The following is a 25,493-nucleotide window of genomic DNA, read 5'->3' as shown; positions in this document are numbered from 1 at the left end:
AAGCCTGTAATCCCAGCACTTTGGGAGGTGGAGACGGGTGGATCACGAGGTCAGGAGATCGAGACCATCCTGGCTAACACGGTGAAACCCCGTCTCTACTAAATATTACAAAAAACTAGTCGGGCGAGGTGGCGGGTGCCTGTAGTCCCAGCTACTCGGGAGGCTGAGGCAGGAGAATGGCGTGAACCCGGGAGGCGGAGCTTGCAGTGAGCCGAGATCTGGCCACTGCACTCCAGCCTGGGCGACAGAGCAAGACTCCGTCTCAAAAAAAAAAAAAAAAAAAAAAAAAAGAAACCCTTATTTCAAAAATCACAGACTTTAAGCCCAGGGTTCGAAGTTAAGGTTGCCGTTGTTCTCAGGAGCTTGGAGTAACTGCTGCCCACAAGGGAGACCCGCGCCCTCCTCACTTTTCCACAGAACAGAGACTCCTCATGGGGAGGGCTGGCCCGTAAGTTAAATGGGTGCTGAGTACCTGAGACAGATTCCAAGAGTTTTTGAAGCTTGAAATATTTTTCTGTGTAATCTCCAGCCTCCGTGAGCACAGCATCATAGTCTGCAAGACACCGGGGCCAGTCACCAGGCCACGCAGTCTCCGCGGCAGGCCCTGTTTCAGCACCGCCGGCTGGAGACGGCCAGGGCCACTGAGAGTGACAGAAGGAAGACACCCTCCATCCCACGTGAGTGTGTGAGGCCAATCTAAGGACACTTCCCACAACTCTTCCTGGGAACCCGAGGCTGCCGTGACACTGGGCGTGCCTCGATTTCACTTTCTAATGCAAACGTGTTCAACCCACAGCTCATGGGCCACAGATGGCCCAGGACAGCTCTGAATGCAGCCCAACACAAATTCATCAACTTTCTTAAAACATTTTGCACTTTTTTAAGCTCATCAGCTATCATTACTGTTAGTGTATTTTATGTGTGGCCTAAGACAATTCTTCTTCTTCTAATGTGGCCCAGGGAAGCCGAAAGAGTGGACGGCCCTGCAATGGATACTCTTTTCTTTGTTCAGCTGGTATTGCCCGGCCATGCAGGTCTGTGCCTTTACGGCAGTCGCTGTTCCTACCCTGCCTCTCTTCAGAGGTTCAAGCCAACAGGGCATTATACAAGATGCGTGAAGCGGAGCTCTAAGTCCCGGAAAGCCCTGTCTACTGCAATGACAGCCCGTTGGGGCATTATGAACATACAGAAGGAAGGAAAATAGACAGGAAAATCCTTAGTACTCAGCATAGATTAGAGGTCAAGAACCCAGTGATGCCAGAACAGGCTTCCAGAGCCTCCTCTGCAAAGCCCTGGCACCGCCCGTGCTGGAGAGACTACTGCACCGGCAGACACTTGCCATAGCTGGTGACAATGCCAGTGTGCTTCCCGAAATTTGTGGCCCCATTCATGAAACCAAAGTTGGTTCCACCATGGAACATATACACATTGAAGGAGATCTCATATTTGATGAATTCAGACACAGCACGTTCAACCTCTGCAAAGGGGAAGATGAGAACATAGAGAATGTTAGAAATTGAGAGGAGAAAGAAGTCTCTGGCAAACACTTATCATTTCCAACCCCACTCCGCAATCAATTACAGTAACTCCTCGCTTCACAGCTGTCTACATTCTTGGGAATGGAGACTTTAAGTGAAATAATATACAACAAAACCAATTTTTATCTCAATTTTATAATGAAACGATGTTGAAGAAGATGGTATTACATGAGAATGTGCTGTGTATCATTTTTAAAGTTTCCAAGAACCTGCTGATGACGTTAAAGACCTACTGCAAATGTGTTATCACTCCACCTCTACAAAGATTCCAACAAAGAAATAGGCAGAATTGGCCAGAACTACTCTAGGACACCAAATCCTATCAATCCCAAGAGATTTTTGAACATTTTTTTCCAACGTATCGACATAATTTGACTGCAACCTACATCTATTAAATAATACCCTAAGAATTCTCATGTCACTTAAATATCTAATTTTCCTTAAATTTTTTGAAATCATACTTACAATTAGTATACCCTCATTACTACCTTCCAGTATAATGTTTCTGGGAACACTGACTTGGAAACACCGCAATAGTCCACGAGTGGTTGCTGTTAATCTTTAGCCACAAAAACTTCCATTTTTTACTGTCTTTAAACAGCTACTACCATCTCTCCACCGGCCACAGTGGGAAGGAGGAGGTTAAAAGTCATTCAGAGTGGGAGTTAATTCTGGCTATGCTCTTTACTATTTGTATGACCTTGGTCAACCCATTTTCTTTCTCAACACCACTGCTTCCTGATCTGTTAAATGAATGTATTAATTCCAACTATATCATGGGACTGATGAGAAAATTCATTGATGAGGTAATATATGTGGCAAAAAGGCACAGTGCCTGCCATACAAGAGACCAGAAAACTGTTATTTGCTGGTGGTGGTGGTGGTGGTGGTGGTGTTGGCGGTGGTGGTATTGTTGCTGGCATTATTGGTGGTGGTGGTGGTGGTGGTGGTGGTGGTCGTGGCGGTGGTGGTGGCATTGGTGGTGGTGGCAGTGGTGGTAGTGTTGGCGGTGGTGGCAGTGGTGTTGGCAGTGGTGGTGGTGTTGGTGGCGGTGGTGGTCGTGGCGGTGGTGGTGGCAGTGGTGGTCGTGGTGGTGGTGTTGCTGGTGGTGGTGGTCGTGGCAGTGGTGGTGGTGTTGCTGGCATTATTGTTGGTGGTAGTGATGGTATTATTGGTGGTGGTATTGGTGGTGATAATGGCATTTTCTCTTGACTTTTTCTATTTTTCAACCCAAAACAGGCTTTTCTCAGTCCCCAAGTATTTTTCAATATTTTTCTATACTTCAGATACAAATGGGGCTTGTTTTCGTAACAGCTCTTTCAAAATATCTTCTGTAGACACATATGGTTATTAAGTAAACGACTGCCAGGCATTGCTCTAAGTGGCAGCACTTAATCCTCACACTAGCCTCATGAGGTCGGTTTTATGATAATCTTCACGTTTGGATGAGGTCACTGAGACTTAAAATGAAGGAAGCCTGCATGAGGTCCCATGGCTAGCACTCCAGAGCTGGGACTAAAACCTGATCTCTTTGGCTCCACGATCCATGCTCTTGGCCATCGCTGCATGTTGTCCCCTAACTATTAGTGCTTAGTTGGCAATGCCATCGACAGGGCCTATGCACTGCTAGAGATGATTAATGTTCCACCTTCCTCAGAGACGTCACATTTTCAGAGAACCTTCGGTGACCACCTAACCTTACCTGGGCAGGTCTCTCTTCTGTCTTTTCTATCACTGCACCCTGTTTGTTTGCTTCAAAGTATCAGCCAAACATGGAACTATATATTGATTGTTTTACTCTGTAATGATCTGTGAACCTCACTAACTTATACTCTGTTGGGGGGGTGGCAACCATGTAATTTCTATCCACCAGAGCATCCTCAGGGCCTGGCTGAGTGCTTGTATGTAAAAAGTTGCATGAATATCTATGGCTGATCAAATGAATCAATTAGCAGAGAACTGTATGAATGAGTTCTCATGGGACCCGGGGCCATCTCTTCCCGGAGTCAAACACTGCAAAACACTCACCCTTTGCATCTTTAACATGGTGCTTATCTCCCCATCTGTCGAACCAGCCAACCCAGTATTCCATAACCAGAAGGGGCTTATCTCTCTAAAAACAAACCAAAACAAATACTAAGTCTGGCAAAAAACAAAAAAGAAAAATCAGAAAACCTGAATACAATAGATAAGAACTTAAGGAACTCATGCTTTTCTCCTTTTCCCCAATTCAGAGGTTTCCTTTTTTGATCCATTATTTCTTCCCCCACCCCCTGCCCATTACCCCTTGGCCATCATTCATAGCTCTGGTTCCTCCACTCCTAAATGTCCACGGTCTTCAGCTTCATGTGCTTCCCCACTATACCTGCAAAGCACCATCAGCCATTTCAACCCTGTCTCACCCAAGGCAGGTGGTGCAAGAATGAGTTTTGGATACACAAGGACCTGACCGCAATTCCTTATGTAGAAACTCAGATTCCACAGGCTTTCAGCCTGACACCTGCACCCCACTTCCAGCCTAGCATTTTCAGTGCTGCTGAAGAATGTAGATTCTGTTTTAAAAGGTGACACCTCCACAGTAGGCCTGGCTGTTGCTGTGCCGTGGAAATTAAACTGAAGATCGTAGCTGAGCTTCTCCCGGGTGACACGTCAGCCACTCGGCACGCATTCCCCGCGGCACTCCTGGAGTCCCCTGGCATATTGCTGCTCTAAGCCCAAAGAGGTGTCAGCCTGGGACTTTTGTTAGCTGCTCCCTGAATTTGGATTATGATGTTTTCCAGATCCTATGTTCTCTTCTGCCTTGGTTTCATTTCTCATTTCATCCTTCAAACACGTCCATAGAAAGGATGAGTGGAAAATAAATATTCTGAGTCCTTACATGTCTGGCTATCAACACAATTAATATTTAGACTGGGTATAAAATTCTAAGTTAAAATCATTTAGCCTCAAATTTTAAAGGCATATGCCATTGCTTCCTATTATCCAGTATTTTACAATCCTATGCCATTCTAATTATTTTTGCTTGGTATGTAAGCATGTGGTTTTTCTCTCTATGAGATGCTAATTTCACAATTCAGGTCTTTTTCATCACTTACTGTGCTTACCATTTGAGATATGCTTTTTATCTAGATGTACAGATACTTCAGGTAAAGGAAATTCTTACGTTACTTGCAATTTCCTTTCCTCCATGCTCTCTGTCCACTCTTTTTGCAACCAGTATTAGTAAGACGTTGGGTCTCCTACAATAATCCTGTAAGACATTTATCTTGTCTCTTTTATGTTTTGTTGGCTTATACTGATAGTAATATTAGGAAATTTTATCATCTTTACCTTCCAACTTCTATATTTAATTTTTAATTTCAAATACTAGATTTTTTAATTTCAAAGAGATGTTTTTGGTTCCCTGATTGTCCCTCTTAACAGCCCACTCTTGTTGTGTATAATCTTATTCACATCTCTTTGCATATTAATAAGCCTTTTTACTACTCTATTCTGTTGCCTGAATTAACTCCATGTTCCCTGATTTCCATTTTCTTCTTTATTTGTAGTTTAATTATTTTCTCTTTGTGAAATTTTATTAAGTAAATACAGATCCTTAATTTTCCATTTGTACTCAAGAGGAAAGACTGACTTCTGGTGTTAAAATTGTACTGTGGGTTTGATATTCTCCTCTTGGAGATCTTCCAAACCAAAATAAGGACTGAGAAATGGAAACACAAACAACATCCTCTATGGAGCTAAGAGACATCTGAAACTTCAAAATATAAATCAGGAGGAAGAAGTGCAAAGCATTGAAAGTCTACCAGGGGTTCAAAAACCAGAGCAAGAAATGCTCTTTGTCGAAGATTTTAGGAAAGACTCACAGCACAAATTTCTCCCAAGTAAGAAGCATACTCTATAGTGCAATACCAGCCATTTACTATCATTTACAGAACAGGGTGCGCGAGCTGGTGAAGGGAATACACTTTACATAATTCAATGCGTCAGAAGCTCAGAAGGACAAAATTATTGAAGAATCACAGATAAGAACTATGAGGAGGAAGAAGCTGCTGCTTGTGAGGTATCTGAGAGCACTCTGGCAATCTATACTGGCTCCCTGGGAGGACGGAGAAAGCAAAAAGGAAGATGGGTAAAGATAAGAATTCATCCCTGCCCACAGCAGGATGCCACTAAGATATATTGTTGGCACAGTCACATGAGTCCTTCAGCCAACAAGAACTCATCTCCATCAAAGACAATAATAAAAAAGAAACAAGAATAGAATCTACTTTTAAAATTCTAACGAAAAAGAGTTTTTTTCTTTTTTAACAGGGAAAGAAATTAGAGGAGGAACACCAAAAACTTTCTATAGCATAGGTCAAAATTGTGACCCAAAAATACTGTTATAAAGTTAAAAATCCCAATGAAACAATTACCTCTATAAATGGAGAGCATAAAAACAGAACTAAAAGTACTCAAGGAAGACATGATAAGAAAATATAAGGAGCTAAAATATGACCTGGCAAAGATTTTTTTAAGACAGATAACATAGAAAATATTAAGTCCAAACTGGAAGCAGCTAAAAGGAAAATAAACATTGTGAGGGACATGAAAAGAAAAGGAGTGAAAAGTGAGCACAGTTAAAACGAACAGAGAGTAGAAAGAATGAGAAAGAAATGGATGCAGGAGATGTGAAAGGAAGACAGAATAATTTTGCATTACCCATAACTTGTATCCCTAAAGAGAATAAACCAAAGGCCGGACGCGGTGGCTCACGCCTGTAATCCCAGCACTTTGGGAGGCCAAGGTGGGTGGATCACAAGGTCAGGAGTTCAAGACCATCCTGGCTAACATGGTGAAACCCCGTCTCTACTAAAAATACAAAAAAATTAGCCGGGTGTGGCGGCGGGCGCCTGTAGTCCCAGCTACTCGGGAGGCTGAGGGAGGAGAATGGCGTGAACCCTAAAGGCAGAGCTTGCAGTGGGCCGAGACGGCGCCACTGCACTCCAGCCTGGGCGACAGAGTGAGACTCCGCGTCAAAAAAAAAAAAAAAAAAGAAAGAAAAGAAAGAGAATAAACCAAATAAAAAAAATTTAAACATATTTAAAGGTATAATCAAAGACTTACAATTTCCAACAATCACGATCTATGTTATTTGGACCAACCCTCTCACTGAGGATTTTTACAAAGTTAAATCAAATATAATATCACCATAGATACAGCTGAAAAGAGAATTCGTGTACATGAAAATAAATCCGAAGAAAGTATCCAAATAGCAGCATAAGTAGACAAAAAAATGTACAAACTAAAGAGATATACACCACATTTGAGAAGGTTTAATGAATTTAGCTGGAATTCCAGGATGAGAGGAGTGAAACAACAGAGAGGAAGCAATGTTTGAAGAACTACCAGCTGGGAATACATACATTCTAGAAGCCCGACAAACTGGAATAATAAATAAAAAGATATTCAGAAAGAGACATAGATCACCTGAAGAAAATAAAAAAGAAAACAAAAAATCTTAGCAATAAAGGAGAAAAAAAAAATGCGTGACAGAAGACCTCTCCATAACAGCAGGGAAGTTAGCAGACTGTGGGCTGAAAGAAAACTGCCACATAAGAATTCAGAGCCAGTGAGAGACTGAAGCCAAAAACAGAGAGTCTGCCATAAACAGACATCACTAAAGGATATACTTCAAGCAGAAGAAAATTTTATATCCTGAGTAGAATCTCCAGGATATAAAAAATAATAAATAGCAAAAATATAAATATTGGGTTAAAACCAAATGAATATTGATCGTATAAAACAAATACATAACATCTTTAGAATTTTAAAAAGATAGAAATCAAATACAAGAAAAATCCACAAGATGCATCTGATGGAGTGGCCAGAGTCAGAGTGCTTACTCTGAGACACTTGTACCATCCAGGCGGAGAGCAGAACTTTAGACTGCAGGGGATTCCGTACTTACATTAAAATTTCAAGGATGACTTTTAAAAGATAAAAACAGACTCTGTAACTCCAGAATGATATAGGAAAAAACAGAAATTGATTTTTTTAAATAGTGGAATCCATAAAAAGAAGCCAAAATTGTAAAGAAAAAGAAAAGAAACATTTAAAAGCAGGCACATAATCAGATGGCAGGTTTGACTTCAGTCTAACAAGAATTACATAAAATATGAGTGACTGAGAGCTCCAAATAAAAGTTTAATTGTGTCAGACTAAAATAAAAATATTCAACTAATTTCTGATCTCTGATAAGAGAGCTATCTAAAGAAAAATGTAGAATTACAGCAAGATTAAAAACCAAATGAGGATATAGAAAATGATACACCATTCAAATATTAATCAGAGAGGTCTGGCATGGCAATATCAATGACAGACAAAAGTGACCTTAAGACAAAAAGCAATACTGCATACAAACAGAATGACTCCCTAGTGATAAAATTTCACGTCCATAAAGACAAAACAAGTCCAAATTTACATAGCCTCAAAACACATCAAGCAAACTTTATAAATTTGCTAAAGTACAGGTAAAACACTAAGGACTACTGGTAGCAATATGCAAGTCTGCAATTACGATAGAAATATTAACACATCTCTTTCAGTGACTAATACAACCAGCCAAAACAATCAACTGGAAATAGAAAATTAGAGTAACATAATAAATAAAATTGACACAGAAAAACAGAATACTGCACCCGGTGCCACAAAATACATTCATTCAAGCACATAGGGCATTTACCAAAATGGACCATTGATAGGACATAAATACAAACAAAATTAAATATAAAAAATAAAGAATCACACCTAAAAACTGAAAACAAATGAATCTAACTCTACATCAAGTTGGTAAAATAATTACATAGAACAAATAAATTATTCCATGTAACCTTAGTACATAGAATTTTCACTACACATTCTCTGTGATATACCTTAAAGATAAAAGAAAAACCACAGAAATCTTTAAGATCATTAGATTTTCTTATTTTCAGTAATATTATCAGTGTTGTTATTTCAAACCTATTAGGAATATATTGTAGAACTAAGTGAATAATAAAATTATGAATGTTATCAACTACGATGTCCACAGAGAAAAAATAAAAATACAAATCAGAAAAGTTAAATATAAGTTCTATATTTACATTTTTTAAAAAATCAATGAAACCACAATTTTCTCTTTTATAAGATGCCAATATCCGGGCCCTACACACTGAAAATGCTTAGAAGTAACAGCAATTTGATAGTAAGCACAGCTTGTATTCTACAGAAGCAACAGGGTTCTTACGAGAGACCACTATTTCTGGGTTGAGGATTGGAAATGTATCAGGTGAGTCTGGGACATTGTATTTGGCTGGAAACCAAGTAAACTATGAAAGACTGATGGGGTCAAGTCAGAGGAGAGAGGAGCCAGGCGGAAGGTGCTTCCAGCAGGCCAGCGAGAAGCCACTTTAAGCTTCAACAACATAATGATTAAAATTGATAAGAAGGCATTAAACATATTAAAAAGTCATGAATTAATAATCAAAGAAAACAATTTACAAAAGTTTGAAAAGGTACAGAGTATGTTTTCTGACTTTCAGTGAAATAAAGGAAAAAAAAGAAAAACTCCCTATGTCTGAAAATTTAAAAATTAACTTCTAAACATGCTCATAGGCCAAAGAAGCAATCGTATTGAATGTTCGAACTAGTCTGAATTACAGTATATCCAATATACCAAATATAAAACTCATGAACTAATGAGAAATCTATACCCTTAAATGTTCATAATAAAACATAGATAAAATGTGAAGGCTAATTACCCACCTCAAGAAATTAGAACAGCAAAATAAACCAAAAATAGTAAAATAAAGGAAATATAAACCTAAGAGCAGAAGCAGTGAAATTGAAATTAATTTGCAATAGAGACAATTTAAAAAGAAAAATCGGTCTTTGAAAAGAACCGACATGCTTCTGATGAGACTGATAAGACAGAGTAAAAACAAATAGATAACTAAGATCAGAAATGAAAAGGAAAGACCAGCACAAATGATACGGCCATTAAAAACATGAAGATAGTGTACATAATTATATGCCATTATATTTTAGTTTGAATGAAATGGACATATTCCTAGAAAAACTGTAACCACCACATTTACTCAGAAGGAAATGAACTTCTGAGTACAGCTCAGAGATACAGCCGGGGGAAAAACATAAATCCCATCCTTACCGCAAGGACAAAGCTAGAAAAACTGTAAATTCACGGCTTCTTGGGTCCATCAGAGAACCTAAGTCACAGAGCAACCAAATACCTAAAATCCATGGAAAACCTGATGCCTGCAGGAAGAAGTTGGACCCAAGCCACCTGCTTACCTGGGGCTAGATCCTCTAATATAGTATCAATAGATCATATTAAAGAAGTGCTAAAGACAGTGTGGGCCAGCATGAGAGCATGAAGTCAAGGGAGCCGAGACGGGTGGCGGCTGACACCCTCATGCTGACTTTAACTCCCCAAGTCTACCAGCTGTTCTGAGGGGAGATTCGGGAGAATCCTGGGGAAGTCTCTGTTGCAGGCTGAATTGCGTCCCCCAGACAAATTCACATGAAGGCCTAACTCTCAGTACTGCAGAATGTGACTGTGCTTGGAGACAGGGCCTTTAAAGAAGTAATTAGGTAAAAGGGAGGCTGTTAGTGTAATCCCATGTCACTGGGGTTCTCATAAAAAGAGGAAGTTTTGACACAACAGGGTCTCATGTTCACGGCAGAAAGACCGTGCGAGGGCACGTTAAGGAGGTGGCCACCTGCAAGCCAAGGAGAGGCCTCAGAGGAGAACAGCCTGTGGATGCCTTGATTAAAAAGTGGTCAATAGGATGGGCACTAATCCAGTATGTCTGGTGTCCTTGTAAGAAGAGGAGATTAGGACACAGACACACATAGAGAAGAGACCATGTGAGGACACAGGGAGGAGAAGATAGCCGTCCAACAAGCCAAGGAGAGAGGCCTCAGAAGAAACCTACCCTGCTAGCACCTTGATCTCAGACATCTAGTCTCCAGAATGTGAGAAAATAAATGTCTGCTGTTGAAGCCACACAGTCTATGGTCCTTTGTTATGGCAACCCTAACAAAGTAACACAGCTTTCTTTCTGGTGTTAGCTGAGGGGAGGGAGCTACCGCCACTGCCAGACCTTCTCCCAGCCCACCTTCCCTAGGGAACAAAAGCCCTAATCAGCTAAGAAACAGCACAGAAGCTGTCACTTAAGGGCAGCTTAACTGGATAAAATCCATTGCATCTGGGAAAAGGGATGGGGGATGCCCTATCCTTGGGAAAGGAGGAACACAGGCTAGGATCAAATCTGCCACTAGAAGAGCAGGAGCAGGAGCACCTGCAAAGGCCACGCCCCTCAGACCCAGAGACAGCATCTGCTGACAATAAGGCATAATCAGAACATCAGGGAAAGCCTTTCTCCCTCACCAGCAGGCTAACCAAGCTGCAGAAAAAGTAACACATACTATAGCTGAGAGAGTCACAAGCAACAGATTCTCTGTGGGACACAATGCAAAGGTGAGACTCAGAGGGGAATGCAGACATAGAGAAAACAACCTCTGCCTAACCAGCACTTGCCCTCAACACAAGATACCACCAGAAACATTTGAAGCCCATGATGCACAAAGGATAACACAGCAACAACAAACCTCACAACTAGCCCAACTCCAGACTAGAGGAACACAAAATCCCACATGGCCTAACAGAATGAAAGGCGTGCTGATCTCCAAGACAGTATCCATGTCCTATGCATGATGTGCAGATTTCAATAAAAAATTATGAGACATACAAAAAGGCAAGAACAGAACACACTTGGAAGAGATAAAGCAATCATCAGAAACAGACTTAGATAAGACACAGATGTTTTAACTATCACACAAGGAATTCAAAATAACTATGATTAATATATTTAAGCCTATCATGGAAAAGGTAGACAGCATGCAAGATCAGATAGGTAATTTTGGCTGAAAGATGAAAACTATAAGAAAGAAGCAAATGGAAATATTAGAAATCAACAACATAGCAAGAGAAACGAAGAATTTCTTCAGTAAGTTCATCACGAAACTCAACAGGCATGAGGAATGAATCAATGAATTTAAAGATAAGTCAGTGGAAATTAACCAAACTGAAAAATCAAGAGAAAAAAACACAGTGGGAAGGAAAACAGCATCCAAGAGTTGTGAGACCATACTAAGTGATCTAATGTACGTGCAATTTGAACTGCAGAAGGTGAGAGAGCAGAGAAAATATCTAAATAAGTGATAGCTCAGAATTCTACAAAATTAATGACCTAATCTTGCATTCCTAGGATGAATCTCACTAGAATGTAACTGTATTAGTCCATTTTCACGCTGCTGATAAAGACATACCTGAGACTGGGAAGAAAAAGAGGTTTAACTGGACTTAGAGTTCCACATGGCTGGGGAGACCTCAGCAATCACGGCAGGAGGTGAAAGGCACTTATCACATGGCAGCAGCAAGAGAAAATAAAAAAGAAGCAAAAGTGGAAACCCCTGATACACCCATCAGATCTGGTGAGACTTATTCACTATCATGGGAATAGCACAGGAAAGACCGGCCCTCATGATTCAATTATCTCCCACTGGGTCTCTCCCACAACACATGGGAATTCTAGGAGATACAATTCAAGTTGAGATTTGGGTGGGGACACAGCCAAACCATATCAGTAACGTATTCTCATTTTACATATTGCTGGATTCAATTTGCTCATCCTTTGTTGAGAATTTTTGCTTCCATGTTCAAAAGGGAAATTGGTCTTTGGTTTTCTTTTCTTTAGTTGCTTTCATTTGATTTTGGAATTAGGAAAATGCTGACCTCATAAAATGAGTTTAGAAGTATTCTCTCCCTTTTCTATTTTCTGGAACACATTGTGTAGAATTTTTATTATTTCTTACTTAATGTTTGGTAAATTTCACCAAACCACCGATCCAAGAATCTCCTGGAACACCAAGTATGATAAATTTTAAGAAACAAACCACATATAGGCATATTACACTGAAACTTCTGAAAATTAAAGACAAACAGAAAATTCTAAAGGTAGCCAGAAGAAAAAAGACCAAAAAAAAAAAAAAAAGATAAGGATTAATACTGACTTCTCATCAGAAACCATGGAAGTAGAAGCAATAATGAAGAAACATCTTTAAAGTGGGGAATTATGAAGATACTATTGTACAATCCTAATACTATCTACACTTAGTGTGATTAGTAGTTTCAGGTTAATTTTTAAACGTGTATATATATTTCTTTCTTTTTTTTTTTTTTTTTTGAGATGGAGTCTCCCTCTATTGCCCAGGCTGGAATGCAATGGCACGAACTCAGCTCACTGCAACCTCTGCCTCCCAGGTTTAAGCAATTCTCCTGCCTCAGCCTCCCGAGTAGCTGGGATTACAGGCACCCACCACCATGCCCAGCTAATTTTTGTATTTTAGTAGAGACAGGGTGTCACCATGTTGGTCAGGCTTGTCTCAAACCCTTGACTTCAAATGATCTGCCTACCTCAGCCTCCCAAAGTGCTGGGATTACAGGCGTGAGCCACCGTGCCCGACCTATATTTTAAATTCTAAGTCGACAGCTACAATTTTTTAAACTGACATAAGTAGTAAGTCCACAGAAGAGATAAAATGGAATCAAAAAATTATCAATTAGTTCCAGAAAAGGGAGAAAAAAAGAACAAGAAACAAAGTACAAAGAAGAAAAGAATTTGCAAAGAGGTAAATTTCAATCAAACCATCTCAATAACTACTTTAAGTGTGAATGATGTAGCCACATTATCTTAAAATACAACAACTGTCAAACTGAATTTTTTAAAGCAATATGTAAATATATGATGTGTACAAAAAATCCATTTTAAATATAGATTTTAAGGTATATAAAAAGCAAAAGGATAAAGACATGCCATGCAAATACTAATTAAAAGAAAGCTAGTTGCTATATTTACATCAAAATAGAGTTCAGAACAAGGGAGAGGGACATTATATAATGATACAGCAGCCAATCTTCCAACAAAATAACATAATCCTAAATGGGAATGCACCTCAAAACAGAGACAAAAACTAATAGGCCTAAAGGAAAAATAAACAATCTATGATTATATTTAGAGATGTCAACATTCCTCTCATAATAATTGATGGAATGAGTAGGCAGAAAATCAGTAAGGATAGTGATTACTTGGCCAATATCATCAATTAGCTTGACCTGATGGGAATTTTATAAATAGATGTAAACTACACATTACTCTCAAATGTACATGGAACATTCACCAAGAATGACCATATTATGATCCATGAAACAAACCTTAACAAATGTAAAAGAACAGAAGTTATACAACTGTGTTCTTAGGCCTTAACAGTATTAAACTAGAAATCAATTATGGAATACTAGCTGGAAAATCCCCTAAGATTCAAAAATGAAACAGCACACTCCCGACTGATGCATGGAATAAAGAGTCTCAAGGGAAATTTTTTAAAATGTTTTGATGTTTTGAACTCAATGAAAACACAGCCCATCAAAATTGATGAGATGCAGCAAAACTAGTACATACAGAGAAATGTATAGCATAAATGTTTATATTAGAAGAGAAGAAAACTCCAAGCTAAATTTCCACCAGAAAGACCAAGTGAAAGAACAAATGCAATCCGAAGGCAGCAGAAGGGACAAAATGCTCAAAGTTCAGAGCAGAAACCAAGGAAGTTAAAGACACAAAAATAACAGGGAATCAGAATCAAGCCAAAAGCTGATTCTCTGCAAAGATCAATAAAAATTATAAACTTCTAGCCACACTAACCAAAATAAATACACAAAATTAGCCATATTAGGACTGAAAGAGGAGTCATCACTAATGACAACAAACACATCAAGGGGATAACAAGGGATTATCACCAACAACTCTATGCCCATGAATTCAAAAATTTAGATGGAATAGAATGAAATGAGTAGAACAAATCCTTGAAAGACATAAACTACTACAACTCACTCAAGAAGAAATAACTTAAATTTTCCTGTATCTATTAGAGAAATTGAACTGCAAGTTAAAATTCTTCTAAAAAGGAAAACTTCAGGTCCAGGTAGTTTCAGTAATGAAAGTTACCAAACATTAAGAAACACTAATAATTCTACACTATCTGTTCCAGAAAACAGAAAAGGAGAGCATACTTCCAAATCCATTTTATGAGGCCAGCATTATCCTAATTCTAAAACCAAACAAATACCTTTTAAGAAAAGAAAACCAAAGACCAATGTCCTTCATAAACATGGAAGCGAAAATTCTCAACAAAAATATGAATAAACTGAATCTGGCAAAATAGAAAATGATAATAGCTCACAATCAGATGAGATTCATTCCAGGAATGAAAGACTGGTTCAACATGCAAAAACCGCAGTCACCATATTAACACACTAAAGCAGGACGGCCTTTGGTTTTGACTATGACTGTACATATATGACAGCCAAGCACAATCCAGTCAGCTATCGAAGGAAATGAAGCACTGAATCGTGCTACAACATGCATAAATGGACCTCAAAGAAACCCCAAAAACACACCACCCTGTATGAAAGCCAGATGCAAAAGACTAAATACTGCCTGAGCCCACTTATGTGAAATGTCTAGAAAAGGTAAATTTATAGAACTAAAGCAGATTGGTGGCTGCCCAGGGCTGGAGACGGGATTAACTGCAACAAGCATTAAATGCAATGAACATTTTGGATTGTGGTGATGGTTGTGGAAATCTGTATGTTGAATTACATGCTTACAATGGGTGAATTTAATGGTGTACAAATGAGATTTCAATTAAGTTGTTAAAAGAAAGTGACAAGAAAAAAAGAACAAAAAGGAAGAAAAAGACTTAGCAAAGGTATTGAAAAACTAGAGATAGCCACAGATCCAGAGCTCTGGCAGGGCCCTTGCCTTTCACCAAGTTGGAAACTGTACAGAAATTGATGAAAATCCAGGCGCGGTCGCTCAGCCTGTAATCTCAGCACTCTGGGAGGCCAAGGCGGGTGGATCACCTGAGGTCAGGAGTTTGAGACCAACCTGGCCAACACGGTGAAACCCCATTTCTACTAAAAAGTACAAAAATTAGCCAGGTGTGGTGGCAGGTGCCTGTAATCCCAGCTACCCGGGAGGCTGAGGCGGGAGAATCGCTTGAACCAAGGAGGCGGAAGTTGCAGTGAACCGAGATCATGCCATTGCACTCCAACCTGGGCAACAAGAGACTGTCTCAAGAAAAAAAAGAAATTGATGAAAAAACGAAATAAGGTTCATGACTCTTATTTACAATATAGGTGAAGGCTGGGGACAGAGCTCTGGAGCTGCAGAGTCTCTGGCTAGGCCGGGGACCACAGTGTGCGGGAATGGAAGGCAGGCCCTCAGGGGCGGGGTAGCGGGGCTGGGAGCGGAGGCAGAGGCTCACAGCGGCCCAGTGGGCCAAGGCGTGGCGGCTGGATGGCATCCTGGGCACAAAGGACAACCAGGAAAGGGTGGTAAGCAGAGGAGGCTGTGACCAGGCCTGGTCCTGAAGCGCGCACTCTAGTCTGTAGAGAAACCACAGACGTACTCCCCAGGCGGGGCTGTGGCTTGTCCTTCTTTGTAACTGTCATGGGAGGTCACCCACCGAGAGGAAGGCGGGAGCCGCTCAATCCGCGTCTGGTAAATCAGCGCAGGTACAACCCTCGTCCCTTCCCACGATGTGTATGCTGTGGCGGGACAGGCTAACCCCACGAGAACTCCCTGGGAGGCCTCCATCAGCAACGCGCAGCCCTCTCAGCTCCGTCTTCACACGGCACAGGCAGGAACGTCTCCCGCTGACCCCGTCACCCCTCGCCCTGCCCACTCATCTCCACGGGCTCCACAGGCGGAGGCGAACAAGCGGCTCCCCTCCTCCCTCCCCACCCCAAAGGCTCCCGACATGGCCTGGAACCTGCCGAGGACCCAGGTGGAAACCTGCGGTCTTCCTGTCAAAGCTGTTTTCACGGAACACCAGTTACCCAGGCGAGGGCGGTCATGGCAGGAGCAGCTGTAAAACCCGCCCGTCTGAAACGTCTTACCTGGACTTTATGAAGCTGACTGAAGGTATTCCGCTGAACTTTTTGCAAGTTGATGGCGGCCAACACTGCATAAAGAACAGAGAAGCCCGGCTGAGGCGCGAGACAAGCACCTTCAGGAAAGGGAAGGAGCAGGAACCCGCCCCCGCCCCCGCCCCCGCCCCCGCCCCCGCCCCCGCCCCCACGCACGAGGAAGGAAAGAACCCGCCCCCTGCCCCCACCCAGACGCGCCCGGGGGGAAAGAACCCGCCCAGACGCACGCGGGAGGGAAGGAACCCGCCCCTGCCCCCGCCCAGACGCGCTTAGGAGGGAAGGAACCCGCCCCCGCACCAGACGCACGAGGAAGGAAAGAACCCGCCCCCTGCCCCCACCCAGACGCCGCGGGAGGGAGGGAACCCCCCCAGCCCAGACGCACGCGGGAGGAGCGCAGGCTCAGCAGTGAGGATGGCCAGAGGCTGCCCGGATGGCACTCTGCCACGTCCAAAGGGCTGCCATGGCCATCGCCACATCCCTGACACTTGCACGGACACTCAGTGTTAAAATTAGCTACACTCTGTGCAGGGAAGTGAGCCAGGCCAAGGCTCCCTGACATGATTAGACCAGAAACGGAACGCAGCTGCCTGGCCCCAAGCTCAGCACGTGTTCCAGTGTACCACGCTCCGGTGCAAAAGCCGCTGCTAAGGAGGCAGAAGGGCAGCCGCAGGCAGCAGCGCGCCCCACCGGCCTGCTCACACCCGGGCGTGTCCCTCACTATTGCCATCTGATGAGTCCGTCCTGAATCTTCCTGCCACTTAATTCTCTAGGATCTCATAAGTGTCCACACGGAGCCTTGGGCGGTAGGATCCCAGGAACGGGACAGGGTCTAGGCGGGGTTCCTGACACAACACCCGTCTTCTGGTTCTCCCTGTGGTTTCCCACGTTAGTGGAGACGGCCCTGACCCCAAGCCAGGCCCAGTACTAATGCAGATTCCTTACCACAGAAAATCTATGGGAGACGGAAAGGCGTCCTGAGGACACAGGAGCTCCAGTGCTGCTATGACTAAAGACAGCAGGAGCAAGGCCAAGAGAGGGGGCTGGTGAGCGGCCCTGAACCTTGACCTTGAGTCCTGGACACGGGAAAAGGAGGCATCAAGATGCACTTGTTTTTCTCTGGGGTGTGTTCAAGATTTACACGGGCTAGCTGAAAGCCTTGTTCTCCTGTGAACTAACTCTAAATGTGTACCTCCTTTGGTGTGGCCGCTCAGCACATTTTTCTCACCATCGGAGGTCAAGAGAAGCTCCACAATCCCTCTTCTCAGCAGAGCCTGTTGAGAAAATTAACCAAAATGAACCTAATTCCCTCATTCCATTGTGAAAAAAGAAATACATACAGCTCCCCATACTCATGGGTTTTGCATCCATGAATTCTGCAATCACAGTCAGAAATGTTTTTACTTTTTTAATTTTAAATTTTTTTTTACAGACAGGGTTGTTGCGGGAAGTCAGGGACCCTGAACGGAGGGACCGGCTGAAGCCACGGCAGAAGAACATAAATTGTGAAGATTTCATGAACATTTATTAGTTCCCCAAATTAATACTTTTATAATTTCTTACGCCTGTCTTTACTGCAATTTCTGAACATAAATTGTGAAGATTTCATAGACACTTATCACTTCCCCAGTCAACACCCTTGTGATTTCCTATGTCTGTCTTTACTTTAATCTCGTAATCCCATCATCTTTGTAAGCTGAAGAAGATGTATGTCGCCTCAGGACCCTGTGATGATTGCGTTAACTGCACAAATTGTTTGTAGAGCATGTTTGTTTGAACAATATGAAATCTGGGCACCTTGAAAAAAGGACAGGATAACAGCAATGTTCAGGGAACAAGGGAGATGGCCTTGGACTCTGACTGCCGGTGAACCAGATATAACAGAGCCCTATTTCTCTTCTTTCAAAGGCAAATAGGAGAAATATCGCTGAATTCTTTTTCTCAGCAAGGAACATCTCCGAGAAAGAGAATGCACCCTTAGGGTAGGCCTATGAACAGCCCATGTGGAGCTGGCTATCTTTTAAGGTCGAAGCCAAAGGGATGAAATAAGCCCCGGTCTCCTGTAGCGTTCCCAGGCTGATTAGGACGAGGAAATTCCCACCTAATAAAATTTTGGTCAGACAGGTTGTCTGCTCTCAAACCCTGTCTCCTGATAAGATGTTATCAATGACAATGGGTGCCTGAAACTTCATTAGCAATTTTAATTTCACCCCATCCTGTGGTCCTGTAATCTCGCCCTGCCTCCACTTGCTTTGTGATATTTTATTACCTTGTGAAGCATGTGATCTCTGTGACCCACACCCTATTCCTACACTCCCTCCCCTTTTGAAAATCACTAATAAAAACTTGCTGGTTTTACCGCTCAGGGAGCATCACAGAAATTCCGACATGTGATGTCTTCCCCGGACACCCAGCTTTAAAATTTCTCTCTTTTGTACTCTTTCCCTTTATTTCTCAGACCAGCCAACGCTTAGGGAAATAGAAAATAACCCACGTTGAATATTGGGGGTGGGGTTTCCCCCAATACAAGGTCTTGCTGTGTTTCTCCAGGCTGGAGTGCAGTGGCATGATGATAGCTCACTATAACCTCAAACTCCTGGATTCAAGCCATCTTACCACCTCAGTCTCCTGAGTAGCTAGGACTACAGACACACGCCACCATATATTTTTTTTCTTTTATAGAAACAGGGTCTCACTATGTTGCCCAGCCTGGTCTGAAACTCCTGGCCTGAAGTGAGCCTCCTGCCTTGGACTCCCAAAGTACTCAAATTACAGGTGTGAGCCACCACACCTGGCCAAAAATATATTTCTTAGTTGCATCTGTACTGAACATGTACAGGCATTTTTCCAATCATTATTTCCTAAAGAGTAATATATAGCAACTATTTATGTAGCATTTACATTGTATTGGGTATTAGAAGTAATCTAGAGATAAGTTAAAGTATATGGGAGAGGCCAGGCACAGTGGCTCATGCCAGCAGTTTGGGAGGTTGAGGCAGGCAGATCACTTGAGGTCAAGAGTTTAAGACCAGCTTGGCCAATATGGTGAAACCCTGTCTCTAATTAGCCAGGTGTGGTGGTGCATACCTGTAATTCCAGCTACTTGGGAGGCTGAGTCACAAGAATTGCTTGAAACCAGAGGCGGAGGTTGCAATGAGCCGAGATCATACCAGCCTAGGTGACAGAGTAAAACTGTCTCAGGAAAAAAAAAAAAAAAAAAAAAGCATATGGGAGGATGTGCATAGGTTGCATGGAAACGCCACACCATTTTATGTCAAGGACTTGAACACCGACCAATTTCGTGTCCATGGGGGCCCTGGAATCAATCCTCCATGGATGCCAAGGGACAACTACATGAGGAAATTGGAAACTAAACAGAGCATGGTTCAGTTGGGTGAGATGTGAGCTAGACAAGAATTTGAATTCAGAGTCTGACCTTCTGCAACTTAGTAAATTCGGGGAAATCACTGTCTGTCTCAACCTGGTGATTTTTGTGGGGAATGACCCTAAAATCGGTCAAGTGTGGGTTCTGACACCCCATAACCAAAGCCTCCAGAACAATGGGCTGAGTTTACCAGGAAATGCCCTGGAAGAGGATCTAAGTCACTGAAAGAAGAGGAAGAAGACTAGGGAATCACTCTGTGCTGGAAGGGGAGAGGCTGCAGCTGTGGGGTCCTGAGAACCATCAGGGACTTCACCAAGCTCAGGTGCTGCCTAACATTGTCAAGGGGAACAAGGAACCCTGCCATGGCTGCAGGGATGGGGAGATCTCATCCAAAAAACCATGGTTACGAGGCCAGATAGCCAGGGCCCGGCTGTGCGTCTCCTGTGTTCATTGAGCCACATCTGGGCCTGGGATTGGAGTTGAATGGTCATTTTTTTTTCTTTTTTTTTTTTTTGAGACGAGTCTCACTCTGTCGCCCAGGCTGGAGTCCAGTGGCACAATCTCAGCTCACTGCAAACTCCATCTCACAGGTTCAAGTGATTTTCCCGCCTCAGCTTCCCGAGTAGCTGGGATTACAGGCAGGCACCACTACGCCCAGCTAATTTTTGCATTTTTAGTAGAGACAGGGTTTTGCCACATTGGCCAGGCTGGTCTCAAACTCCTGACCTCAGGTGATCCGCCCGCAGCAGCCTCCCAAAGTACTGGATTGTATGCATGAGCCACGGAGCCCAGCCAGTAAATTTTAAAACCAAGAACAAACAATGCTGGCTGAATACAACTGATTCAGAGCAGCCATGCAGCCCCTGGGAAAAGTTAGGGAGGGAAATTACTCTCTGACCTTGCCCAACTCCAGAAGCCACAGCTGTAGGGCGAGAGCCAGCAGGTGGATGAAGTCCAGCCCCGCCCTCCTCCCCACTTTGCCCAGCTGGGGACCCCTCCTCTTCCCCTCCCAGCCTCTAGACAGAGGTCTCCGTGCAGACACTGCTGCAGAGGCAAGGGCGGAGTCAGGACGGCTCAGGCCCACCGTGCAGCCCTGCACCCTGCTTGGCAGCCCAAGGAGGGGTTCAGTTGAGACTGAACTCTCAGCAGCTTCCTGAATGTGGGAAGTCAGGGGCCAGCAGCGGCTGAGCCACCAGGAAGGACAGCAGGCAGAATTGCAGTTATTCCCTGGCCTGAGACATCCCTCCATGAAGAAGCAAGGGGGACAGAAGAGATGACGTTTGTCTTACAGGCCAGAAAGCTTCAAGCTGAGAGTCATATCACTAAATTCTTGAAGTGTTATTTACAGTGGAGGAAGATTCACCAACCCCAGCTTTAATGAGAACCGTGGGTCACAGAGATAGGAAGCAGAAAGGAATAGCCCTTTAACGCCACGTTCTGTCTTCTAATAAAGTTATTTAGGTACATAGCGATTGTCCTGACTGCTGTGCATTCACAGAGAAAATGAACTTGATCTACAGTTGAACCTTGAACAACACAGGTTTGAACTGTGCGGATCCACTTATACTCGGAATTTTTCCAATACAAGTTAACTCCCCTGCCTCCCCTGCCACCTCCTCCACCTCTTCTGCCACCCCTGAGTCAGCAAAACCAACTCCTCCTCCTCCACCTCTTCTGCCACCCCTGAGTCAGCAAAACCAACTCCTCCTCCTCCACCTCTTCCTCCCCGTCAGCCTGCTTAACATGAAGATGATGAGGATAAAGACCTTTACCATGATCCATTTCTGCTTAATGAGAAGTCAATATATTTTCTGTTACTTATGATTTCCTTAGTAACATTTTCTTTTCTGAAGCTTACTTTATTGTAAGAATACAGTATATAATAGATATACAAAACCTGCATTAATCAACTGTTTATTATCGGTAAGGCTTCCAGTCAACAGTAGGCTATTAGTGACTACATTTTGAGGGAGTCAAAAGTTATATGCAAACTTTCAGCCACGCAGTGGGCCAGCACCCCTCAGCACCTCGTATTCACAGGCCAGTATTCTCAGAATGCACAGTGCCCAGCCCGATCACCTATGCATCCAGGAATCAGAAAAGCACACCAGAAAAGAGACAGATGGAGGAAGGAGGCATGTAAACATGCGGCCAAACCAAGGCCCTCTTACCTTGTGGAGATATGGCATGTAGGTTTTATCCTTATCGAATGAGCCATATTCATTCTCCACTTGCACCGCGATGACAGGACCTCCCTGGCGGTACTGAGAGACAAGCAGAGGAGGGTTAAAGAGTGAGGCTATTTGGGGCAAAAGCTTGGAGTCTCTGGGCTTGCTGCTAAAGGCTGCACGGCTGGTGTGGCAGGCTCTGATCCACGGCCCCCGCGGTCTGTGCGCTCTGCTCCGGCACTGGAGTTAGTCTGCTGGGTCACTTGGCTGCTGTGGGAGCCACCATCCCCAGTGCGTTGCAGACACGTAACTGCCACAGTTTTCCCTGTTTCTCACACTAGCTACTTAAACTTGAGCCCTCAAACCTACAAATGCATCTGCTTCCCCGCCAATCCCATCCATATTCCCACCTCCCTCCTGCCTCAGGGTTATGCCACCACTTGTATGTGGGTCCCACGACCTTCTACTGCCCGATCAGGAAAGTGCATGTAAGAAAGATGCAGAAGATAATTTGGCTTTACCTGGAGAGGAATCACTCTGGGAATCAGGTGGTCAAAATACTTCTCAACTGCTTCAGTGAAGCCCTTGTTGGTTGTCCTCAACAGTAACTGGGGGTCTTGCAGGAGCCAGCTGGGGGAGAGAGGGGCAGGCTCAGGGTCTGAGACAGGATGGGAGAGGGAAGGAGGAGAGGGCTCAGAGCTGCCCCAGCTCGCCCAGCACGTCTGCCCAGCTGCCTCACACCTGTGGTCCTGGAGCACTCAGGGGTCCTGGAAAGACCTGTGCCTCGTGAGACTTTCAGACCATTCTCATTGACTTTTGGGATTTGAAAGCAAACACCCGCCTCCACCTCCAAAGCACTTCGCAACTTCAGAAGTGCCTTCAGCTCCATTTGGTCTCACTGAGGGTCTGGCCTGTCAAGTCTCTTACAGTCATGTCTTAAAGAGCTTTTTCTTCTGCCTTTTGTTGAACACTCTCCATTCTTTTTCAGTTTATTGAAAACATTTTTCGGTCGGGCGTGGTGGCTCATGACTATAATCCCAGCACTTTGGGAGGCTGAGGTGGGCGGATCACCTGAGGTCGGGAGTTCGAGACCAGTCTGGCCAACATGGCGAAACCCGTCTCTACTAAAAGTACAAAAATTAGCCGGGTGTAGTGGCAGGCGCCTGTAATCCCAGCTACTCAGGAGGCTGAGGCAGGAGAATCGCTTGAACCTGGGAGGCGGAGGTTGCAGCGAGCCAAGATCATGCCACTGAACTCCAGCCTGGGTGACAAGAGCAAGACTCCATCTCAAAAAAAAAAAAAAAATTCTTGGGGACAGAAAAATTTCCTTAGGCACACTGTCACATTTCCACTAAGAGCTAAGGCTTCAGGCTCAGGACAGGAGCCTACGTGCCAATGACACTCTGCCTTCTCCAGGTCACTGGGGAAGTACCAGGCAGGCCTCCAGTCAAGCTATGCCGGGAGTCACTGATTCCCGAAAACTCCACTCCCCTCAGCTCAGGCTTTCTCTGCCCCTGAGCTAGATGGGAGGAGGGACTCATCCTGGAGAGAAAGCAAAGGCCTCATCTGACTCTGAGGTGCAGAAGTGCTCACCCGAGGCAGAGCCCCAGATTCCCCAGGAAGCCCTGCCCACCACAGGGGTAGCAGACAGCAGTCTTGGAGTCTCACCCTGACCCTCAGCAGTCTGGGCTGGGGGCCAGAATCACAGAGGCGAGAACAAGGCAAAGAAAAGCAAGAGGGATGGGAGGGGAGCTGAGGGTGGTCTCACTGCATGGAAAGGCAGCCCTCCCCTCACAAAATAAACGAAAGATCAGAAGTTTTCAAAACAAGCCCAGAGTCGTCAGAACCTTCCCTTGCAGGCCTTAAGGCTTCCGGTCCCTTTCTTCCCAGGGCATTTTGAGAAGGACAGAGGGGGCCACAGCCCCTCCTGTGTGGGGAAAGAAGAGTGGGAGCCTCTTGTGGCCACCTCTCCCCGCGCACACCCTCTTGACCGCAGTACCGCAGGCTTCACAGACAACGCAGGCGCGGTGCGTGGCTTGGGGCGGCACACCCCTCATCAGCTCCGTGAATAAAGTTACTTTCCTTGTTACTAGATTGAAATTCACGAAAGCAAATACTTCGTTAGAACCACAACTCTGGGACTGCAGCCCCGCTTACCTGGGCAAGCCCCCGAGGTCCATCTCACTGCAGATGTAGGGGCCTGGACGCAGAATCACCCACAGCCCGATCTCCGCAGCCATCAGGACGAAGGCCCTAGGGAGGTCCACATCGTCAGCCCCTCCCATGACGGCCCAGGATGAGGCCGGGTGGGGGCCACACACGTCACAGGGTGGAGGAGCTGCCCGGTGGGGCGAAGGGACAGCTCGGCCCCACTCAAAGAGCGGGGACTCCCACATCAGGGTGGTGGCCTGAGCTGCTCCCAGCCTCAGAGCCTCTGCACAGCCCCACTGGGGGCCTGAGGAAGAAGGGTGACAGCCAGGGCACAGGGGTCTTAACAGTGAACCTGACCCAACAGCCTTGTTAGCCTAGAGGGGCCGCCCTGCCCCAGCCCAGGCAGCCGGACCCCATGCAGAGTCGGGCGGCTCCCGGAGTCTTCTGCCCCTCTGGGCTGCAGTGGAGAAGTGGGGCCCAAAGGCTGCAGGCCCAGCAGGTCATGACTGGGGAGCATCTAGGTCCCGGGTGCAAGTCCTCTCGCAGTCCTAGAACAGGACTCCAGACCCAGGTCCCTCCCAGCCACCTCTCTGCCCCTGCCCCTGGCCAGGTCACAGAAGCAGCAACACCACGCACTCCAGGTCCAGGTTCCCAGAGAAGTCAAATTTGCCTCTTTCTGGCTCATGCAGGTTCCACGGAACATAGCTAGAAGAGGTGAAAGGGAAGTATGATGAGTATCTTCTTATTTCTTCCTCCAAATTGTTAGGACTGTCCCAAATCCAGGCCAAAACCATGCAACTATTTTGAAATAAGTTGAAGTTTCCAATGGAAATTAAACCTCTGTTACACTAACCATGACTATCTTTAATAGTTTCTTGCTCTATTATCCAATTGTGGTTCAAGGTGCCAATTATCCTGTAATGTAGATTTCTTGGGATTTATATATAAATTCTTCCACTCACTGCCCTATTGTAACACCCATTGAAAGTATAAACTAAAGAAGAGAACAAAAACAAAAATGTCTACATCTGCCTTACACAGTATTGCTATGAGTTAGTCAAAATAAGAACGAATGAGGAGTTTCTGTGAAGATAGTGGAGACACAGTAAATCTAGTAAGGGTACTACCTTTAGACCTTAGCAAGAAGGGCCCCCATAAGA

General features: G+C 44.2%; 1 protein-coding gene across 10 annotated transcripts in view; it reads right to left on the bottom strand.

Annotated features, from left to right (window-relative positions):
- Positions 1-25,493, bottom strand: part of GLB1L3 (galactosidase beta 1 like 3) — a 39,467-nt gene that overhangs the window by 9,388 nt on the left and 4,586 nt on the right. For 6 of the 10 annotated variants that reach the window (XR_012095044.1, XM_073022456.1, XM_038004962.2 and 3 more), the window contains exons 4-12: positions 24,970-25,038; positions 24,340-24,435; positions 22,704-22,812; positions 22,186-22,278; positions 17,822-17,903; positions 16,603-16,667; positions 3,567-3,651; positions 1,340-1,477; positions 473-553 (exon numbers count right to left, since the gene is read on the bottom strand). Coding sequence is in view for 9 of the 10 variants with exons in the window: in XM_073022456.1 (XP_072878557.1) it covers positions 473-553; positions 1,340-1,477; positions 3,567-3,651; positions 16,603-16,667; positions 17,822-17,903; positions 22,186-22,278; positions 22,704-22,812; positions 24,340-24,435; positions 24,970-25,038 (818 nt within the window). In the remaining variant the exon portion in view is untranslated. The remainder of the gene's footprint in view (positions 1-472; positions 554-1,339; positions 1,478-3,566; positions 3,652-16,602; positions 16,668-17,821; positions 17,904-22,185; positions 22,279-22,703; positions 22,813-24,339; positions 24,436-24,969; positions 25,039-25,493) is intronic. The other 4 variants (XM_073022467.1, XM_073022475.1, XM_073022477.1 and 1 more) reach the window with 3 other exon arrangements.

Source organism: Chlorocebus sabaeus, chromosome 1, assembly GCF_047675955.1.
Source record: "Chlorocebus sabaeus isolate Y175 chromosome 1, mChlSab1.0.hap1, whole genome shotgun sequence".
NCBI classification, from domain to species: Eukaryota; Metazoa; Chordata; class Mammalia; order Primates; family Cercopithecidae; genus Chlorocebus; species Chlorocebus sabaeus.
Note: the sequence above shows the minus strand (reverse complement) of the source record. Positions and strands in the feature narration are given on the sequence as shown.